Source organism: Ammodytes marinus, assembly GCF_949987685.1.
Source record: "Ammodytes marinus genome assembly, chromosome: 4".
Lineage (NCBI taxonomy): Eukaryota > Metazoa > Chordata > Actinopteri > Uranoscopiformes > Ammodytidae > Ammodytes > Ammodytes marinus.
This window is the reverse complement of record NC_137233.1, coordinates 17,015,386-17,032,847: the sequence shown is the minus strand read 5'-3', so window position 1 is coordinate 17,032,847 and position 17,462 is coordinate 17,015,386. Positions and strand designations below refer to the sequence as shown.

Below are 17,462 nucleotides of genomic sequence, written 5' to 3'. Positions count from 1 at the left end.
CTGCTTCCTGAAACTGTGTTACATTCCGGATTTTCAAAGTCATCATGTTTGTTCACGAACTACCCCATGCAGTCGTAAACTCGGATTGTTCAGTAAATTAGCAATTCAGGAGGATGTTGACATCTCATTTTTCAAAAGTATTCCAGTCAGAAATACTAACCGGGGGTTAGTACAGGAGCAGTGTAATAACTAAAATTGATTTTACTTAATTGAGAAAAAGCCTGTCAAACTTCCTGAGCAGGTCAAATGTAACAAGGGTCAAGTCATGCTTGCTCACAAATTGATTATTTTCTGTATGTTCAGGTGTTTACTTCCCAAGTAACTTCCCTAGTGGATTATTCTGACAGTGATGATTCCATGGAAGTTGCTCCAGAAAAGGTAAGGAAAGTAAACATGAATTTACATAGATACTGTGAATGCCATTATATTTGTGTTTCACTTTTTATCTTTTCCAAACGATGTCAAGAAAAGTGGATAACAATACATTGACATACATTTATCACCAGCTGGATAGTGAATCAGATTCTTCAGGACCCCAGTACCATTCAGATTCAACTTTAGTTGATGAAACTGACGATCCTGATTCTCTAAAAGCTCATTCCAGTGAGCAATCATATTTCGTGCCAATGCTGAAAAGGACCAATAGTATTCTGGTAGGCATCTGAATCTCTGAATAACATAAGATAGTTGAAGTCACATTCTCCCTCACGTCTTTAACTTTTAATTTATTTAATTTAATTTAAAAAATTTGGATAACCTTGACAAAACTAATTTTTTGCAGATGAAGGATAGAGTACCAGATTTTTCCAATAGTCTCTACGATTCAACTGATGACAGCACAGAGTGCAATTCTCCCAAGAGTGAAATGGGGGCCAAAAGGCCAAGGAGAGACCGCTGCTGTCCTGTGAGTCCCTTTGTTCATAATCCTTGAAATGTCACATTACTGAATTCAACACCAGGTTTACTGCCTAGACCCTGCTTATAGACCATGTATTAGTTCTGTGCTATTAAATATTGAAAAGTGTCAGTTTTTTTTTTCACTTTTGTGTTCAACGACTTGTCAGTTGGTTTTGTTCAGGAGTTCAACCAAAAAAATGACACCATTACATCATTAATCATTACACCAGTACTCCAATAACAGCTAAGAGTTGCATGAGAAGATCAAGGAGACGATGTTTAGAGGTGCTGAGGAACACCCCCAGGCATAGTTTGATCGCCTTTTTTGTCTATTGTACAGTTTTTGTATGTCGAGGAGAATGCAGATTAACAGCAAGTTCTTCTGGTTCTCCTCAGTTTTTCACCAGCTCTGCTAGTCGCTGCAGCTTGTTATGTGTATCTGTCAGTAGTTGCTTAGCTTCATCTCTGAGGCTCTACACCTTTTTTTCTGTTCTGTTTGAAGGGAGTTGACTAGTAAAAAATAAACGTTATTCTTTGAGAATAAAATTGAAACAATGGAAATTACTAATGTCTTCTGCTAGTTTCTTTGAGCCTCGTGAAGATATAAAGACTAGAAATATGTGTGTACAAGTGGACCTCACAACGTTTTTGTGCTAGTAATATGTGTGTACAAGTGGACCTCACAACGTTTTTGTGCTAGTAATATGTGTGTACAAGTGGACCTCACAACGTTTTTGTGCTAGTAATATGTGTGTACAAGTGGACCTCACAACGTTTTTGTGCTAGTAATATGTGTGTACAAGTGGACCTCACAACGTTTTTGTGCTAGTAATATGTGTGTACAAGTGGACCTCACAACGTTTTTGTGCTAGTAATATGTGTGTACAAGTGGACCTCACAACGTTTTTGTGCTAGTAATATGTGTGTACAAGTGGACCTCACAACGTTTTTGTGCTAGTAATATGTGTGTACAAGTGGACCTCACAACGTTTTTGTGCTAGTAATATGTGTGTACAAGTGGACCTCACAACGTTTTTGTGCTAGTAATATGTGTGTACAAGTGGACCTCACAACGTTTTTGTGCTAGTAATATGTGTGTACAAGTGGACCTCACAACGTTTTTGTGCTAGTAATATGTGTGTGTACAATTGGACCTCACAAGGTCTTTATGCTAGAAACCGGACCCCATAATTGGGCAAAAAACTTTTTGGACAAAAGTTTGGAAATCTTTAAATTTGAAGTGCTGGTAATTAAAAAGAATTTTTTTTTAGCTTCCCTGATTTTTTACAGAGCTGTAGGAGCACTGGAAAGGGTGGACCCCACAATGGGGGGAATAATGGGTGGACCCCACAATTGGGAAAGACAAGAATGTGTGTGTGTGTGTGTGTGTGTGTGTGCGTGTGAGAGAGAGAGAGAGAGAGAGAGAGAGAGAGAGAGAGAGAGAGAGAGAGAAAGTGGGAGGTAAACAGACTATAAGAGTAAAATAGGGGAAGATAAGGGAGGAGATGTAGCAGAAAAGGATGATGGGAAAAGCTTTTCTGGCATGGCCAGCTGCTCTCATGAGAACATTCTGTCACCTTCTCCATGCCAGATACTGGGCGATCATCTCTGTGTATTTCTGCACAAAGCATATCCTGCATACTCATATATTTATTTTAATTTATATGTTTCACTAGCAGAAAATAAACACCACTTTAATTAAAATTACTCTATTTAGATAAATATATATTTATATAGCTTCATTTGAAGAAACTAGACTAGTTTTTTCGGAGACGTGCTACATCTAAAATACATTTTAAACAAATTGCTATTTCTTATAATACATTCCACTATACAGTCATATGAAAAAGTTTGGGAACCCCTCTCAGCCGGCATTATAATTGACTCTGCTTTCACACAAAAAAGATAAAAGTGGTATGTCTTTCATTTACCAGGAACAGCTAAGAACTGGGATGTTTTCCAAACAAAGATTTTTTGAAAAGCAGTATTTAGTTTTATGAAATTAAATAAAATGTGAAAAACTGGCTGTGCAAAAATATGGGAACCCTTGTGGTCTTGCTGATTTTAATGCCTGTAACAGCATGTAAAACTGAGGACTTTAAACACAAAATTGGTTGGATTATGTTGTTAAGCCTTGAACCTCATATAAAGGTCTGTTTAATCATGAGAAAAGGTATTTTAGGTGCCTAAATGCAAGTTCCACTTCTCTTTGACTCTCTGCAGAAGTGAGACAGAATGCGATCATCAAAACAGCTCCCCAAAGATATTAAAAACAAAGATTATTCATTGTCATGGTTTAGGGGAAGGCTACAAGAAGCTTTCCCAAAGGTTTCAATTGTCAATTTCTACTGTAAGGAACGTTGTCAGGGAATGGAAGGACACAGGCACAGTTGCAGTTAAACCCAGGTCTAGCAGACCAAGAAAAGTACAAGAGCGGCATATGCGGCGGATTGTGAGAATGGTTGCACACAACCCAAAGATCACCTCCAAAGACCTGCAAGAACATCTGGCTGCAGATTGTGTATCTGTACATCGTTCTACAATTCAGTGCAATTTGCACCAAAACATCTGTATGGCCGGGTGATGAGAAGGAAGCCCTTTCTGCGCCCACGCCACAGATACAGTTGCATGGAGTATGCAAAAGCTCATTTAGACAAGCCAGCTTCATATTGGAAGAAAATGCTTTGGACTGATAAGACAAAAATTAAGTTATTTGGTCTTAATAAAAAGCAGATGTTTTGGTGCAAATTGCGCTGAATTGTTGAACGATGTACAGATACACAATCTGCAGCCAGATGTTCTTGCAGGTCTTTGGAGGTGATCTGTGGGTTGTGTGCAACCATTCTCACAATCCTCCACCTTTCCCGCTCCTGTTTTTTTCTTGGTCTGCCATGCCTGGGTTTAACTGCCACTGTGCCTGTGTCCTTCCATTTCCTGACAACGTTCCCTACAGTCGAAATTGACAATTGAAACCTTTGGGAAAGCTTCTTGTAGCCTTCCCCTACACAATGACAATGAACAATCTTTGTTTTTCAGATCTTTTGGGAGCTGTTTTGATGATCCCATTCTGTCTCACTTCAAAGAGAAGTGCAACTTGCATTTAGGCACCTAAAATACATTTTCTCATGATTAAACAGACATTTCTATGAGGTTCAAGGCTTAACAACATAATCCAACCAACTTTGTGTAAAAGTCATCAGTTTTACATGCTGTTACAGGCATTAAAATCAACAAAACCACAAGGGTTCCTATATTTTTGCACAGCCAGTTTTTCACATTTTATTTTATTTCATACAACCAAATACTGCTTTTCAAAAAATCTTTGTTTGGAAAACATCCCAGTACTTAGCTGTTCCTGGTAAATTAAAGACATACCACTTTTATCTTTTTTGTGTGAAAGCAGAGTCAATTATAATGCCGGCTGAGAGGGGTTCCCAAACTTTTTCATATGACTGTATATTGTAGATCTTATATATTACATTTTCAATGTACTATTATTTTGGCAATCCTTTAATAGAAACAATTCAGTTTAAATAAAAAGTGATACTTTCTTACCTGACTGTTGGACAGAGCTTGTTGATGATATGGAGAAAACCTGTTCTTGGCAGGGTCCTCTGATGTGGGGCTGAGAGGCTTGGGATCGGACATGGAGCGCTGCACACTTTTAATCGGCCTTGGTAGTGTCTGGTGGCGTTGGGGGGATTCAGTAGTAAAGGCCTTTTGCTGGGGTGTAACATGGGCCTTGTTCAGTTTCTCCTGGGAGGCGAATGTTGTCTCCAGCATGCGATGAGGAGACAATGGAGATACTGGGGAGTATAGCACCTGGGGAGATTTGGGGGGCTGGCGAGATGGCGACTCATTTTGTTGCTGCTGATAGCCAATGTCCAAGGGGTCTGGTTTCCTCCTCTCAAATTTAGCAACTCCTTGGAGTCTAGGTGAAGTTTGATCAGGTGTGTTCGCGCCTACTATATGCAAACTTGTGGAGTATGGACTAATAGTTGTAGGGCCACTTATCTGAGGGGCGACCACACCCTGAGACTGAGACTCTGGTTCTGTTTGGCAGGCCAGACTCTCTCCTTTGTGGGTCCTTTCAGGGGCTGCTATGTAATGTAACAAGTCAACCTTTGAGGTCTCCGCCATGGTAATATGGATTGCAGGCGAAATCCTGCCTAGTTGGTCAGGCTCTGTTTGGCATGACGAATCATTTGTGGTCTGAATAGCTATACTTGCAGAAGCCACTTTAGATGACCCATCTGATTTAACCTCCCCACTGGATTCAGAGTGCTTAGAAACACGTGATCGCCTGCGCCTTACTGGTTGCTGGTCCCATTCTCCCTGGTCCTCCTCATCTGTTTGCACACTGCAGTCCGCAATACGCCTTGTTCTCCTACGTCTGTTCATGAATCTGTCCTCTCCATCTTCATCGTCTGTTTGCACACAACTGTCGGTTATCCTCTTCACAGAGTCCTCCTCTGCGCCATCCCTTAGCCGAGGCATGGAATTCTGTTTTTTCATAACCTTTGAATCAGCCTGTTTGTCACTGCTCCTCAAAGACATTTCAGAGGCAGAACTATGAATAGGTCGAGCAGCCACCACGGCTTGGACAACTTGCCCATCCTGCCAAAATTTAACACTTTGTCCATCTTGTTGAATAACTCTACCACTCTGGTCACAGATAATGAACCCCTGAGGGGGCCCCCCTCCAACAACTACTCCTTGTATAGCACCTTGTGCTGATGTTGCTGCTGCTGCTGATGCTGCAGCTGCCTCTGCTGCTGCGGCAGCTGCAGCTGCCTCCACTGCTGCTGTCTTTTGCCTTTTCTGCTCCTCCAACTGCTGCTGGAGCTGCTGCTGCAGAGTCTGAATTTGTTCAAGCTGCATTCTCTGCTGGGCCAGTTGTTCTCTTTGCATAATGAGCTGTGTCTCCCGCTCTGTTTGCTGTTGATGTAGGACTTGCTGTTTAATTGTCTGCAGTTCTTGGATCTCACGCTGAACAAGTATTTGTTCTTTTTCTCTGTGTCGTTGAAGCTCCATACGGTCTCTTTCAAGCTCCTCTTGTAGGCGCAGCTGCCTTAATTTCTCCAGTTCAACACGCTCTCGCTCAAGCTGCAACATGTGCTCTTGTTGCTGACTCAGTCGCTCATCTTCTTTACCTTTCTGGGCATCCATGGGAGGAGAAAGTTTGGAAGTTGGTGAAAGGGCAGTACTGTGTGGTGGCACTTGTGGCTGACCCTGAGGTGGAACTAATGGTTGAGGTTGACTAATGGGTTGAACATGAGGTTGGGTTTGAGCCAAAGATAAAGGTTCCGTTTGAGTAGGTAACTTTTGTGGCTGCATTTGAGCCTGCACTGGCTGGACATTGGGATGTTGGCCTTGAGCTTGAGAGAGAGATGTAACACCTTGTGAGGTAAGTTGAATTCGGCCTGTCTGCTGATCAACTGGGGTTTGCATACCAGCAACTGGTATATTTTGTACTCCTAATTGTGCTGCAGGTGGCATTGGTTGAAAAGTTGCAGCTGTTTGTGGAGCAACTGTTGTTAAAGGCTTTCCAAGGTACACAGGAGTTTCCTGGTGTGAGCTGCTTCCATCAGGCACACTTCCTGATGGTGTGGCTGAAGTAGAATACTGATTTGGAGGAGGGTAGGAATACTGTCCCTGTGTGGAAAGGGGCATTCTGGGAGTCACTTGCGGCATCCTGGTAAGGCTAGCCAATGGTACAGCAGTTACACCTGTAGGGTAGGGTCTATAAATTCCTCTAGGCATTGGACGCAGGACAGGGGCAGGCTGGGTGGTAATTGGCAAGGTAGAGGCTATGGGACTGTTTATGGTGGAATATATCATGCCATCACCTCCTCTCATTGCAGCAGGGTACAATGCACGTATACTTGCTTGTCTAGCATTTATTAGGTTTGTTAGAGTTTGGCCATTGGCCGCTGGTCTTCCATCTGGGCCGTACAGAAGATTTGCTCTTATTGATGCTAAGCTTTGTTGAAGATTGAGCCTAGCTAAAGGTCCACTCCTTCCAGCCCCATAAGGTATCAATTCAGGGTTATTTCCATACCGGCTCCCATACTGGTCCCCTGTGTTAAGAGCTGCACACATCCGACTGATTTCCCTGGCAGTTGTCGCACCGTACTGAGCCAGATTGGAGTCCTGGGATCCTGAAAGATCTCTTGAACTGTGGGCATAGTCCGAATTGATATTTGACATTGAGCCATATCGGCGTAGGGGTAATGAAGGGCCCGTAAAATCTCCTTGGTAACGCAAGTCTGTGACGGATCCATACTGTGCTCCCATGCCAAGGTATCCACCATCATAAGCCTGACTCATTTTGCTAAGTTCTACTGCCAGACCCCCTTGGACATTACTCTGATAGTGACCAGCATCAGTCACGGAAGGTAGATTAGTATCAGACATGGAGGGCGGAATTCTTCCTGAAGTGACTATGGGTGGTTGATATGGTTTATGTTCCTCTGTCACTACTGGTGTAGCTTGAGGTGGTTGTTGGCTGATGTTGTAGTGTGGTTGATGGGGTGTACGGGGAGGGTGGGCGGTTTCAGAATTTTGATTTGTGTCTGAGGATAATGTTGCAGGGGTCTGAGTGAATGAACCTGAACAGGAACCAGCAAATGGCAATTTGTAAACCACATCACAGCAAGCAACCTGGTTTTCTGGTCTGATCTGTCCAGTGAGATCCAAGACTTGAGGAGGGGGAGGAGGTTCCTCTTGTTTTACTAGTTGAGTCACTGTGCCCCCCTGTGATGTGTTACTCTCTTCAAGTTGCACCATCATAACATGGGGCTTACCTGTGGACAAGTTCATTACCGTTGGCTTGTTTTTTAGCTCCAAGGCCACTCCACTATAGCTTTCATGATGAGCATTAGAAGAAGGAGCCCCAGACACTGATGGTGGAGCCAGGGGGGATATTCTAGGAATGGCACTAGCAGTGACTACAGGCTGGGCACTGCTTGTTTGGCTAACTACAAGGTCTTTTTTCATCAGCAGTGGCTGGACCTGATTAGCTAAATTGTAACGAGCAAAAGATGATTGCTGTTGGTGCTGCTGGAGCTGCTGCTCAAGAAGTTGTTGCTGCTGCAGGAGCTTCTGCTGCTGGAACTGCAGTTGTTGCTGTTGTAAACCTAGGTTCTCTAAACAGGCATCAATTTTGGGAATAGATGGGTCAGTTACTGGTGTTTTACTCTGGGTTAAACACACAGCTGATCCAACACCCTGCCCTAAATCCATACGGTTTTGCAAAGGATCTCCATACACAACCAGTTGTTTAGGTTGGGACATAAACATAGAACCTGCAACTGTGATGCTCACTGTGACCGGTGTTGATACAGATACCTGTGGTTGCTCTTGTGCATTCAGGTTCATAATAAGAGGTTGCACTGCTGTGTGTCGACCAGATGGCTGCTCTGCTCCTATAGAGTATCTTCGCGAGTCAGAGGCAAGTGATGTTAGGTCCATACCTTGGTCTGTCATTATAACTGGAGTCGGCCTAATTGGGGCTCTCAGATCCACCACATTTGTGTGTTGATGTGTTTGGCTCTGACCTAATATCTGTGAGGAGCCTGGAATAGTAGAGATTTTAGATAGATATATACTTTCAATAGATTCACGACTATGTGCAGCTGTGGTCACAGTGCTAATACCAACATTTACTTTTTCAACATTTTGAGTAATCTGTGAAGAATGTCTAGGAGACTGTTGTGATGGCTGCATTTTTGGTGATGTTGGTGAACTTGTCGAAGAAGGCTGGGAGCTATACAATGTTTTGCAAGTGACCTGTGTAGGTGATGACAAAGGGGAAGTAGAAGAATTAACAGTAAGTGGCTTGGCATGAGATGTAGTAGTATCAGAGCCTAGTGTGATTACCATCACTGGTGAATCTTGAGAAGACTGCTGTCGTGCAAGACGTGGTGAAATTGCTCTTTGAGGTGTTTGAGCTCCATGGGATGCTGCAGCTGAAGTTGGAACACCAGGCAAGGATGGCAGCTGTCTGCCACTACCACCAGTGGGTCTCACAGATGGCATGCGTGTTGGGCTTTGTGCTGGAGAAATGTTAGGGGACACTGGGGGGCTGGGACCTTTGAAAAGGGAGAATACTTTTGAGGAAAGAGAGGGTGCTCCAGGGTCAGGGGATGCTTGTGTTGCCCTCAGGGAGCCTGTTCTGTTGCTGGCAGGTGCTGTGCTACCTGCCTGTCTCGTTGTGGCAGTCTGACTGACTTGGACTTTGGTTGTGGCGACTCCAACAACACCTTCAATTTTGGCACTCTGTGTCATCATCCTATTTTGTGTTTCTTTTGATAGATGCTGTGCTGCATGGATTCCAGAAATTCTTGGATCACCTCCTGTTGTTGTGAACGATATCGGCGCAGTCACTTGTGTTGGGCTTGAACCAGGGGTTAGCGCAGCTCCTGCTTCAAGATGATGTTTACTGTCAGGCTGAGAGGCACCTTTTTGCAGATTAACCGTCTGTCCTTGCCTCTGCATTAGCTGTGCTTTCTTCATCATCTCCTCATAGACCTCTTCTGCACTTTTTAGTGTTTTATCAGATGGTGACACTGCCGATGACTTGTCTGTAGGGGAGTATAGTGATGTGAAGGTTGGAAGGTTATATTCATTTCCTGATTTGTAAAGCTTTCCACCAATCATCTCAAATCCCTCTGCCTCTGAGTCCATAGATGGTGAGTATTCCGAACATGATGATCTGTGAAGCTCTTCCATCTCTGCAGCCTGTCTTAGCTCCTCTGTTGGTGATGCATCCTCAATAGGAGAGAGATTACTGGGAGGAGTTTTAGATCTTTCCCTGCGTCTCTGTGCCCGTAATTCCTCTTTATCTCTCTTTGTTTTCCTAGCAGTACTTCGGATCCTCTGTTGCTCTAGATCTCTCATCTCCTCTTGTTCTCTAAGTAGTTCTTCCTCCTCTCTGAGCTCATCCTCCTCAGATGAGTCCTCAATAGTGGGCAGCAGTGGTCCATGGGACCGATGTCGAGCTTTCCTTTGCTGCTTTGCCTCTTCTAGTCTTGCCCTACGACTAGGACTGCTGTCACTGTCATCCTCCATCGATGACACAGACGTGGGAGATGTTCCAGAAGTGTAGCTTGGAGTGGTGGCAGGTAGGGTGGAGGAATATTCTCCCTTGGACCGCTCCTCAGGAGAACCAGTGAGACTCTCCATCTCTAGCTCTGGTTCTCGTAGGTCATGCTCAGTACTGAGTTCCATGTCTCGGTTGTAGCTGCTGGTGTTATTCAGCTCAATGGTCTTAAAACGGCGAAGGCCTCCGGCCATCACAACATCATCCTCCTCATTTACCTCGGACACCTTAGTGTCATCCTCAAAACTATTGGATTGGTGAGAGAGCCGCCGTCTCTCTTTGTTCAAATCCCCACTGGTTTTGTGTGCCCTCTTACTCTTCTGGTGTCCATGTTCTTCTAACTCCTCTTCATCAGCACTCATCTCCATAATTTGCCTCCTCATGAATTCTTCATCTGTCAAATCTTTATGTGACTTTTTCTGTCTTACTGGCAATGGTGAGAGACCACTTTCGCTGCTGTCTTCCACATAATCATGGCGAAGTTTACAACTGAGGTCATCCTCTGATTCATCCCTTGCTGCATCGTCTTCAGGATTGTAGTCCCGATCCTGTCCAACAGACAATGAATGTGGCCTGTGCTTCTGGCCTGAGGCAGCCTTTGACTCTAGTAGAGGCTTCATGGAGCTCTCTAGCTTGGTAATTTCTGAGGGGATAGAAGCGCTTCCTTCACTGAGCTTGATTCCTTCTTCCTTGATCTGGCCTATAATCTCCCCATGAGAGCTGGAGATCCCATCTGAAGAGTATCCAGTGTCACTTAAACTTTGTGTACTTGATTTGTTGTAATCCTGAAGAAAAAAAGAAAGAGAATGTCAAAAGAAAAAAGGGGCATAATATTTTCCCAAATTCACTCATGACCAGGTATATTGCAAGCCTCAGTGCACACCTTGTCTCCCACTATTTCGATGAACTCGTCATCAGCAGTGACATTTTCAAGTGCAATTTTAGATAACTGGACTTAATGCAGTTGAAACGTTCTAATACTTAACATTAGAGTACAAATGCATTGAAAGTACAAAATGTCAATCAAACAATCAGATATATTAACACATTAGGCTAAAATCAACCCAAACATTTACTGTCCTTCACATTTTGCTTTTAGAAATCATTATCCTGATTTAGAAAACCAATTTTCTTTAAAAACATAACAAAGCACAACAGATTATTTTGTCAAAGTAATATTCAGAATAATGTTTTTAATTTGACCTCTTTGTGAGAATACTTTTAATTTGTAGTTTATTAAAGCTGATGATGATATTGTATTGATTTGGGTTGAGTTTGCCTCTCAAAGTTATGTACAGACAGATGGATAAATACAGTGACACAGAGAGTGAATATAACAGACAATTGAACATACAAACATCTACAGACAAATGTTGTTTGGTTACATGCTTGATTGCTTGATCTTTGACGCATTCTCCATTGCATTCTTCGAACCGTTGAAGAATAATCATGCTTAGAGTGCTTAAAATATCATCACAAAGTGTCACATTAAACAAAAAGCTTGCACTTACAAATACAAATAGATACAAATAAAATAAAAGTGTACAAAACCAGGTGGAGAAATTTGGTAACAGGCTGAAGATGATAAATGGCAACTGAGACAATAATGTTCGTGATGACGATCATAATAAAGATGAGATAATGATGATAAAAAGAATAAGAATAAAGATAATGGTGATAAGGATATTACAATGATGAGGAAAATAAGTCGGATGTTAAACTATTTTAATAAATACAATTACAATTCAACACGAGTAATAGCTATGAATAGAAGTAAGATCTGACAAAGGAATAATAAAATAAAAATTATGATTTGAAATTATGGAACTGTTGATCAGGTAAAAGAAACAGAAGAAAAATAGGGTTGGATAACAGGAATAGTTAAAACAGAACACATTAACAACAACAATTATACTAAGGAGATGAGGTATTAAATGATGACGCTGACAAAAGTGAGGCGGAATTAATGATAAAATGTTAATGATTTGATGATGATGATCTGGAGAAATGGTTACAGTTATTCAAATGGATGATAAAAATCAAGAGAAACAGGTGAAGGCGAAGAAATTGCAGGTAGCTCACTTCATGGTGTCTTGACTTCTGTATATCTTCAACTATCTTCATGTCTTTCGGTGAAGTGACAGTCTCAGACATGGGCTTTTTTGATGAGGCCTTGACGTCTTCTTTTGGAGATTTAGAAGATGCTTTTGTCTTCTCCTGGCTCTGCAGCTGTTTACGAGTCTGGTTGTTACCTGTGGGTTTAGACTGAGTAGGTACTGTTTTTGATGGGGTGGGAAAAGCCTTAGCCGGATTTGGTGAGGCTTTACCAGGGGTGGACGACACCTTGGCACCAGTAGGATGAGAAGAGCCCTTAGTCTGAGCAGAGAGCTGAGTAGATGCCTTTGTCTGAGTCTGCCCTTTGGCCTGACTCGGCCCCTTTATTTGGTTAGCAGACTGGACAGGGCCTTTGCTTTGAGCATGTGAGTGATTCTGACCTTTAATTTGTGGGCCCTTACTCTGAGCTAAGGGTTGAGTCTGACCCTTAGTTTGGGAAGGTGGCTTTGTAAAACCCTTAGATTGAGGAACTGGTTGGGAAGAACCCTTGACTTGAGGGGAAGCTTTGCTCGACCCCTTGGTATGAGCGGTAGGCCCAGCCTGTTCCACAGGAGAAAGAGGGCCACTTACTTGAGGACCTGCTGGTTTCTGCTGTTGTTGAGGACCTGTGGGCCTAGCCCCTGAAGGTTGATTGGGTCCTTTCTGCTGAGGTGGTTGTTGATTGGCTGTGGCAGGTGGCCGGGGGGATCCCACAGGCTGTGCAACAGGAGCTGGAATATCTCCCAAGCTCCCTGACAAAGCCCTCTGCGTCTGACAGTTCAAGCAAAGCCATTCTTTCTTCTGAAAAATAAGTACAAAGAGAAAAGCAATCAGCAATGCTGAAATAAAATCCTTAGGAACATGGTTTCTTGTAACAAAACAGAAATCTAATTCTCAGAGTTTGCAAAGTGTCACCTGGATGGCATCTGGTGCCAACAATAAGAAAATAAATAGGGAAATAGGGAAAAAGGGATCTGACTCATATGCTCATGTTTGTATTTACTTCAATACTGACACTGTTTCATTACATTGTTTGTTTATTATTTATGATCATTGATGGGCACAGAAATATTAAAGTGTGTGTTGTATAAATAAATAAATCAGAAAGTTCTTGATACATAAAAGGTCATGGAGTGCCAAGGACTTAGTATAGACTGAACGACTGAATATTTGAAAGGCTGTCCAAACAAAGGCTTTCATCTCTTGGTGATGACTTAATCATTTGACAACACTAAGCACTCTCCAACGGGGAACACAAAGAAGGAGCACTGGGTGAATACAAATTAACACATATGTTATTAGATAGGAGAGGTGCAACTGTCAAAAGATCCTTTAATGGAGGCAACAGCATACCGAAGAGGATTTGTCCTTCACTATCACCCCCACTGAGATCTATGTTTGGAGGTAGTTACAGATTCTGAAGCTTCTTAAAAACTAGAACAAAACCCATCAAAGACAGGATATTAACATTCAGAGATTCAATTTCAGGTCAATGCAGCAGATCGATAAGACTTCTCAATAGATAAAAATGGTTATATTACAGTTCATGAAAGCTGGAGAGAGAGCGGTGGCGACTCCGTTTTTATGATTATCATCTGTGCCTGAGGCGTAGCAAAACAAATAACCTAATGAACACCTCTATTTCCGAATACCATCTGCCCAATAGATAATTCCTTTTATTGGTGTTGTACTTTAAAAAAGCATACATGCAGGAGATGGAATTTCAGCAACATGCCCATAAATAGCCAACAAAGAAAAACAATGCAGGTGCTCTATGACGTATGATGTATCAAAAGACAATTTTACTCCAGTCCAAAAAGCTCAGATGCCAAGGTTGCACATAAAGAAAAACCTTTTTTTTCAAATGGCCTAACATTTTCCTCATACTGAAACTATCATAAAAAAATACATACTGGTTGAGGTTGTTTGGGATTCTGCCACTTCCATCAGTCACATATAGCTGACATGTTAATAAGCCTTAAACGTCATCTGCCTGAAGGATATACTGTAAATAACTGGCTGAAGCCTACGTTACAAGCAAGACCAACAGAGCTGATAATCATCGAGTCAACAAGGAACATCCTGCACAATATGAATCTAGAGACCCAGAACATCCACCTTATTTTAATTTTTACACCTGATTCTAAACCTATGTCAATAAATTAATCAGGCTGCTTCTTATTTCTTAAACAGCCATGTCAGAAGACATATGCTGTGGGTTTGAAAAAGATGTAACTCTGTGCCAGTGAATAATGCATTGGACAGTTCTTGACCCGATTTTTTTAGTTTCAACTTCTCCTGAGTAGTTTTCTTTGTTTTGTGCAGGCCAATAATTTCACCGCTCTGAAACAGAGTTACATCTTTTCCAAAACCACAGCATATATCTTCTGGTTGTTTAATAAATAAGAAGCTATACTCGGCATAATATGGGCTAAACAAGTTGTTGCCAACTGAACCTTGAACTGCAGTTTTTGACCGATGGAGGGCTCTTGCCTATTTGTTTAGGTGGCTACTTGTTTTTTGACTGGGCAGTGTAGATCTGTCTCACTGACAAACAACATCAAGAATCACACAAATAGGTATTATAAACATATAATACATATCCTAGTAGGAAAATGTCCGACATTATTTAGTCTTTGCAGAATCACTCAAATTAAACATTGATATCTACAGGGTTAAAACTCATTATTATATTCATTCTTCTTAACCTTTATTTATACAGGTATATCCCATTGAGACCGAAGACTCTTTTGCAAGGGAGACCTGTTTCCCTTTCCCATGTTACTATTCACACACACATTCGTACACCGATAGCAGGCTAACTATCGACTTTCACACAAGGCAAGGTGGGTTAAGTGTCTTGCCCAAGGACACAACAACTATGACACAGGTGGCAGGGCGGGGATCGAACCTCCAACCCTTTGATCATCGGCCAACCCGCTCTACTAACTGAGCCACAGTCGCCCCAAAGATTGATCTACTGATAATTATTTTCATTGTTTGTTTTATAATAAAAGGACACACGTCCATCACTAGTTCATGGTGACGTCAAATTGTTTTGTCTGACTAACAGTCCAAAACCCAAAGATATCTAGTTTCCCAGAATAAAACTAGGAACATCAAATGTCAAAAAAGGTCTTTAGCTTGCTAGATATTATAGTAAGTGGTATTTTTAGTCTTCAACTGTTCTTCTGTTAATAATAACGTATGCAGCATGGGTGTTAAATTATGCAACTGCATCATTAAGATATAATGGCATAAGAATCCTGAATACTCCGGTGCTCCGGTGGTGTAGTGGATAGAGCGCGTACCATATTGGCACCGGCTTTGGTTGCAGTGGCCGCGGGTTCAAATCCGACCCATGGACCTTTACTGCAGGTCATCCCCCCTCTCTCTGTCTCCCCATTTCAACTCTGTACTGTCTAATAAAGCTTGAAAATGCCAAAAAATAATATAAAAAAAAGAATCCTTAATACTATGAAAATGTGAAGCTCAGTAAGGATACTACTGGAAGAATGTGGGCAACTACAAAAATGTTCAGTGTAAAAGGAGATAAACTAAGGGCCTGGCAAACACTTTGCCAGTTTAAAACACCTACTACTTTTAACTTCACCCACACAATGACACTCCTATTGTAAATACAGTACCTGCCCAAACAAAACAGGATATACCATAGTATAAATATATGGTGGCTTCATTAGAAATCTATTTCTATTTTTTTTTTATTTATTCTATTTTTCCCCCCAAAATGAAATTCTAAATGTTCCCAAATCCTGCAGGAATCAGTTGTCTCAACTGAGACCATGTAGCATGGATGGAGCCATTGGCATGCCAAACAAACATACTTGCTTTGTTTTCATCTCTCTCAAGTACTCTACTGAGAAGCTATATATAAACAGGTGCAGTACTCTCAGAACTGGCCATCTGTGCTAGTTCGGGAAAAAAAATGTTGTGCAAGGAGCACTCATGGTGTAGTGATTAGAGCATCCCCCCAAGGCTCAGTCCTCCTCGCAGCAGACCCGGTTCGAATCCAACCTGTGGTCGTTATACCACATTTCATCTCTGTCTCTCTGCACTATCAATAAAACCCTTGAAAATGCAACGAAATAATCTTGAATAAAAAAATTGTTTAGAAATTAAAGTGTGTGTTTTTGGACAGCTAGTGCACACTGTGACCAACACAAAACTACAGTGGCTGTATGACATGCAATGTGTGTATGAGTACATAATAATCCAACCTAAATAAACTCCTGTGAAGTCCATACTTACTTCCAGCTTCCTTATAAATACGTCACTTTAGCTTTTACTATTTTCAGGGGCATAAAAGCAAGAAAAAATAATAATTTTATGAGATATCTAAATTAAAAGCAAATTAACATTTTTCTTCCTTGGATAATCTCTTTGTCTACCTGTTTGGCATGGCCAAACTCCCCTATTTGCTCCTGAATCAGCACAACATATTCTGCGTGTGTGAAATGGAGAAAGGAGCGAGGCCAAACCGGAGCAGGGAGTAGCAAATGATTCATGTAGAGTGGTTTAGCTTGAACAGCAGTGCCACAGTGTGCTTCCCACCTCTACCCACGCTGTGTGGAGAAAATCAAGTCTGTATAAAGACTGAGACTGAGACAGGCCTTTAGTGCAACCTGGAAACAGAGCAACCAATTCACTGTGGCAGTCTCCTTCTACTTTTTAACTGCCGTCTGAGGAACAGCACTTCCACAGCTCAATAAAGCAAAATTACACTACAACTAAAACAACAAAAGGTAAAGATAATTAAATGTTTATTTCAATGAGAAAATTATCAGTTTTGAGAAACAGTTGCTGTTATTTTTAAAACTACACCACAAACTTTATATTGCAGTTCTTATTTTTTCATAATTCACTAGACATTTTACTTTCTGTGTTTTGGGGGATTTATTTATTGTTTGTGTAGGAGCAACAGGCTCAGTTTGTTAGTGAGATCATCTTGTTAGTGAACTGGTAACCTCATTATATGGCAGGAAGTTAACTGCTCAGTGGAAAGTGTATGTATTCTTGGCTCTGAACTGTAACTCAGACTACACACTGACTGTAATCTATCTTTAACATCGGAAGACTTTGGGGACGAGTCAAGGAATACACTGCATTACATAATCAACAACAAAGGTTTTTAGCATCAAGATTCCAGAGATGTGGACAAACTTGACAAACATCTTAGATCTTCTATACTGTTGTTGGTGCAGCTATAGCAATGATGTGTTGGTGCATCAATAAACTCAAACTGTCTGTGTTTTTGTCTGAAAATTAATAATTATACTGCGTCCATGACAGCTCAATGCACTGTAACTTCACAAACACAAACTAATTAGGTAAACTCCAATTTTCTTAC

At 41.6% G+C, this 17,462-nt stretch overlaps 1 protein-coding gene across 1 annotated transcript in view; it reads right to left on the bottom strand.

Annotated features, from left to right (window-relative positions):
* The window catches only part of bsnb (bassoon (presynaptic cytomatrix protein) b), a gene marked incomplete at both ends in the record, with an annotated part of 83,376 nt that overhangs the window by 29,135 nt on the left and 36,779 nt on the right, over window positions 1-17,462 (bottom strand). The window contains 2 exons of the mRNA XM_080025437.1: window positions 4,453-10,785; window positions 12,083-12,895. Of these exons, the coding sequence (XP_079881563.1) occupies window positions 4,453-10,785; window positions 12,083-12,895 (7,146 nt within the window). The remainder of the gene's footprint in view (window positions 1-4,452; window positions 10,786-12,082; window positions 12,896-17,462) is intronic.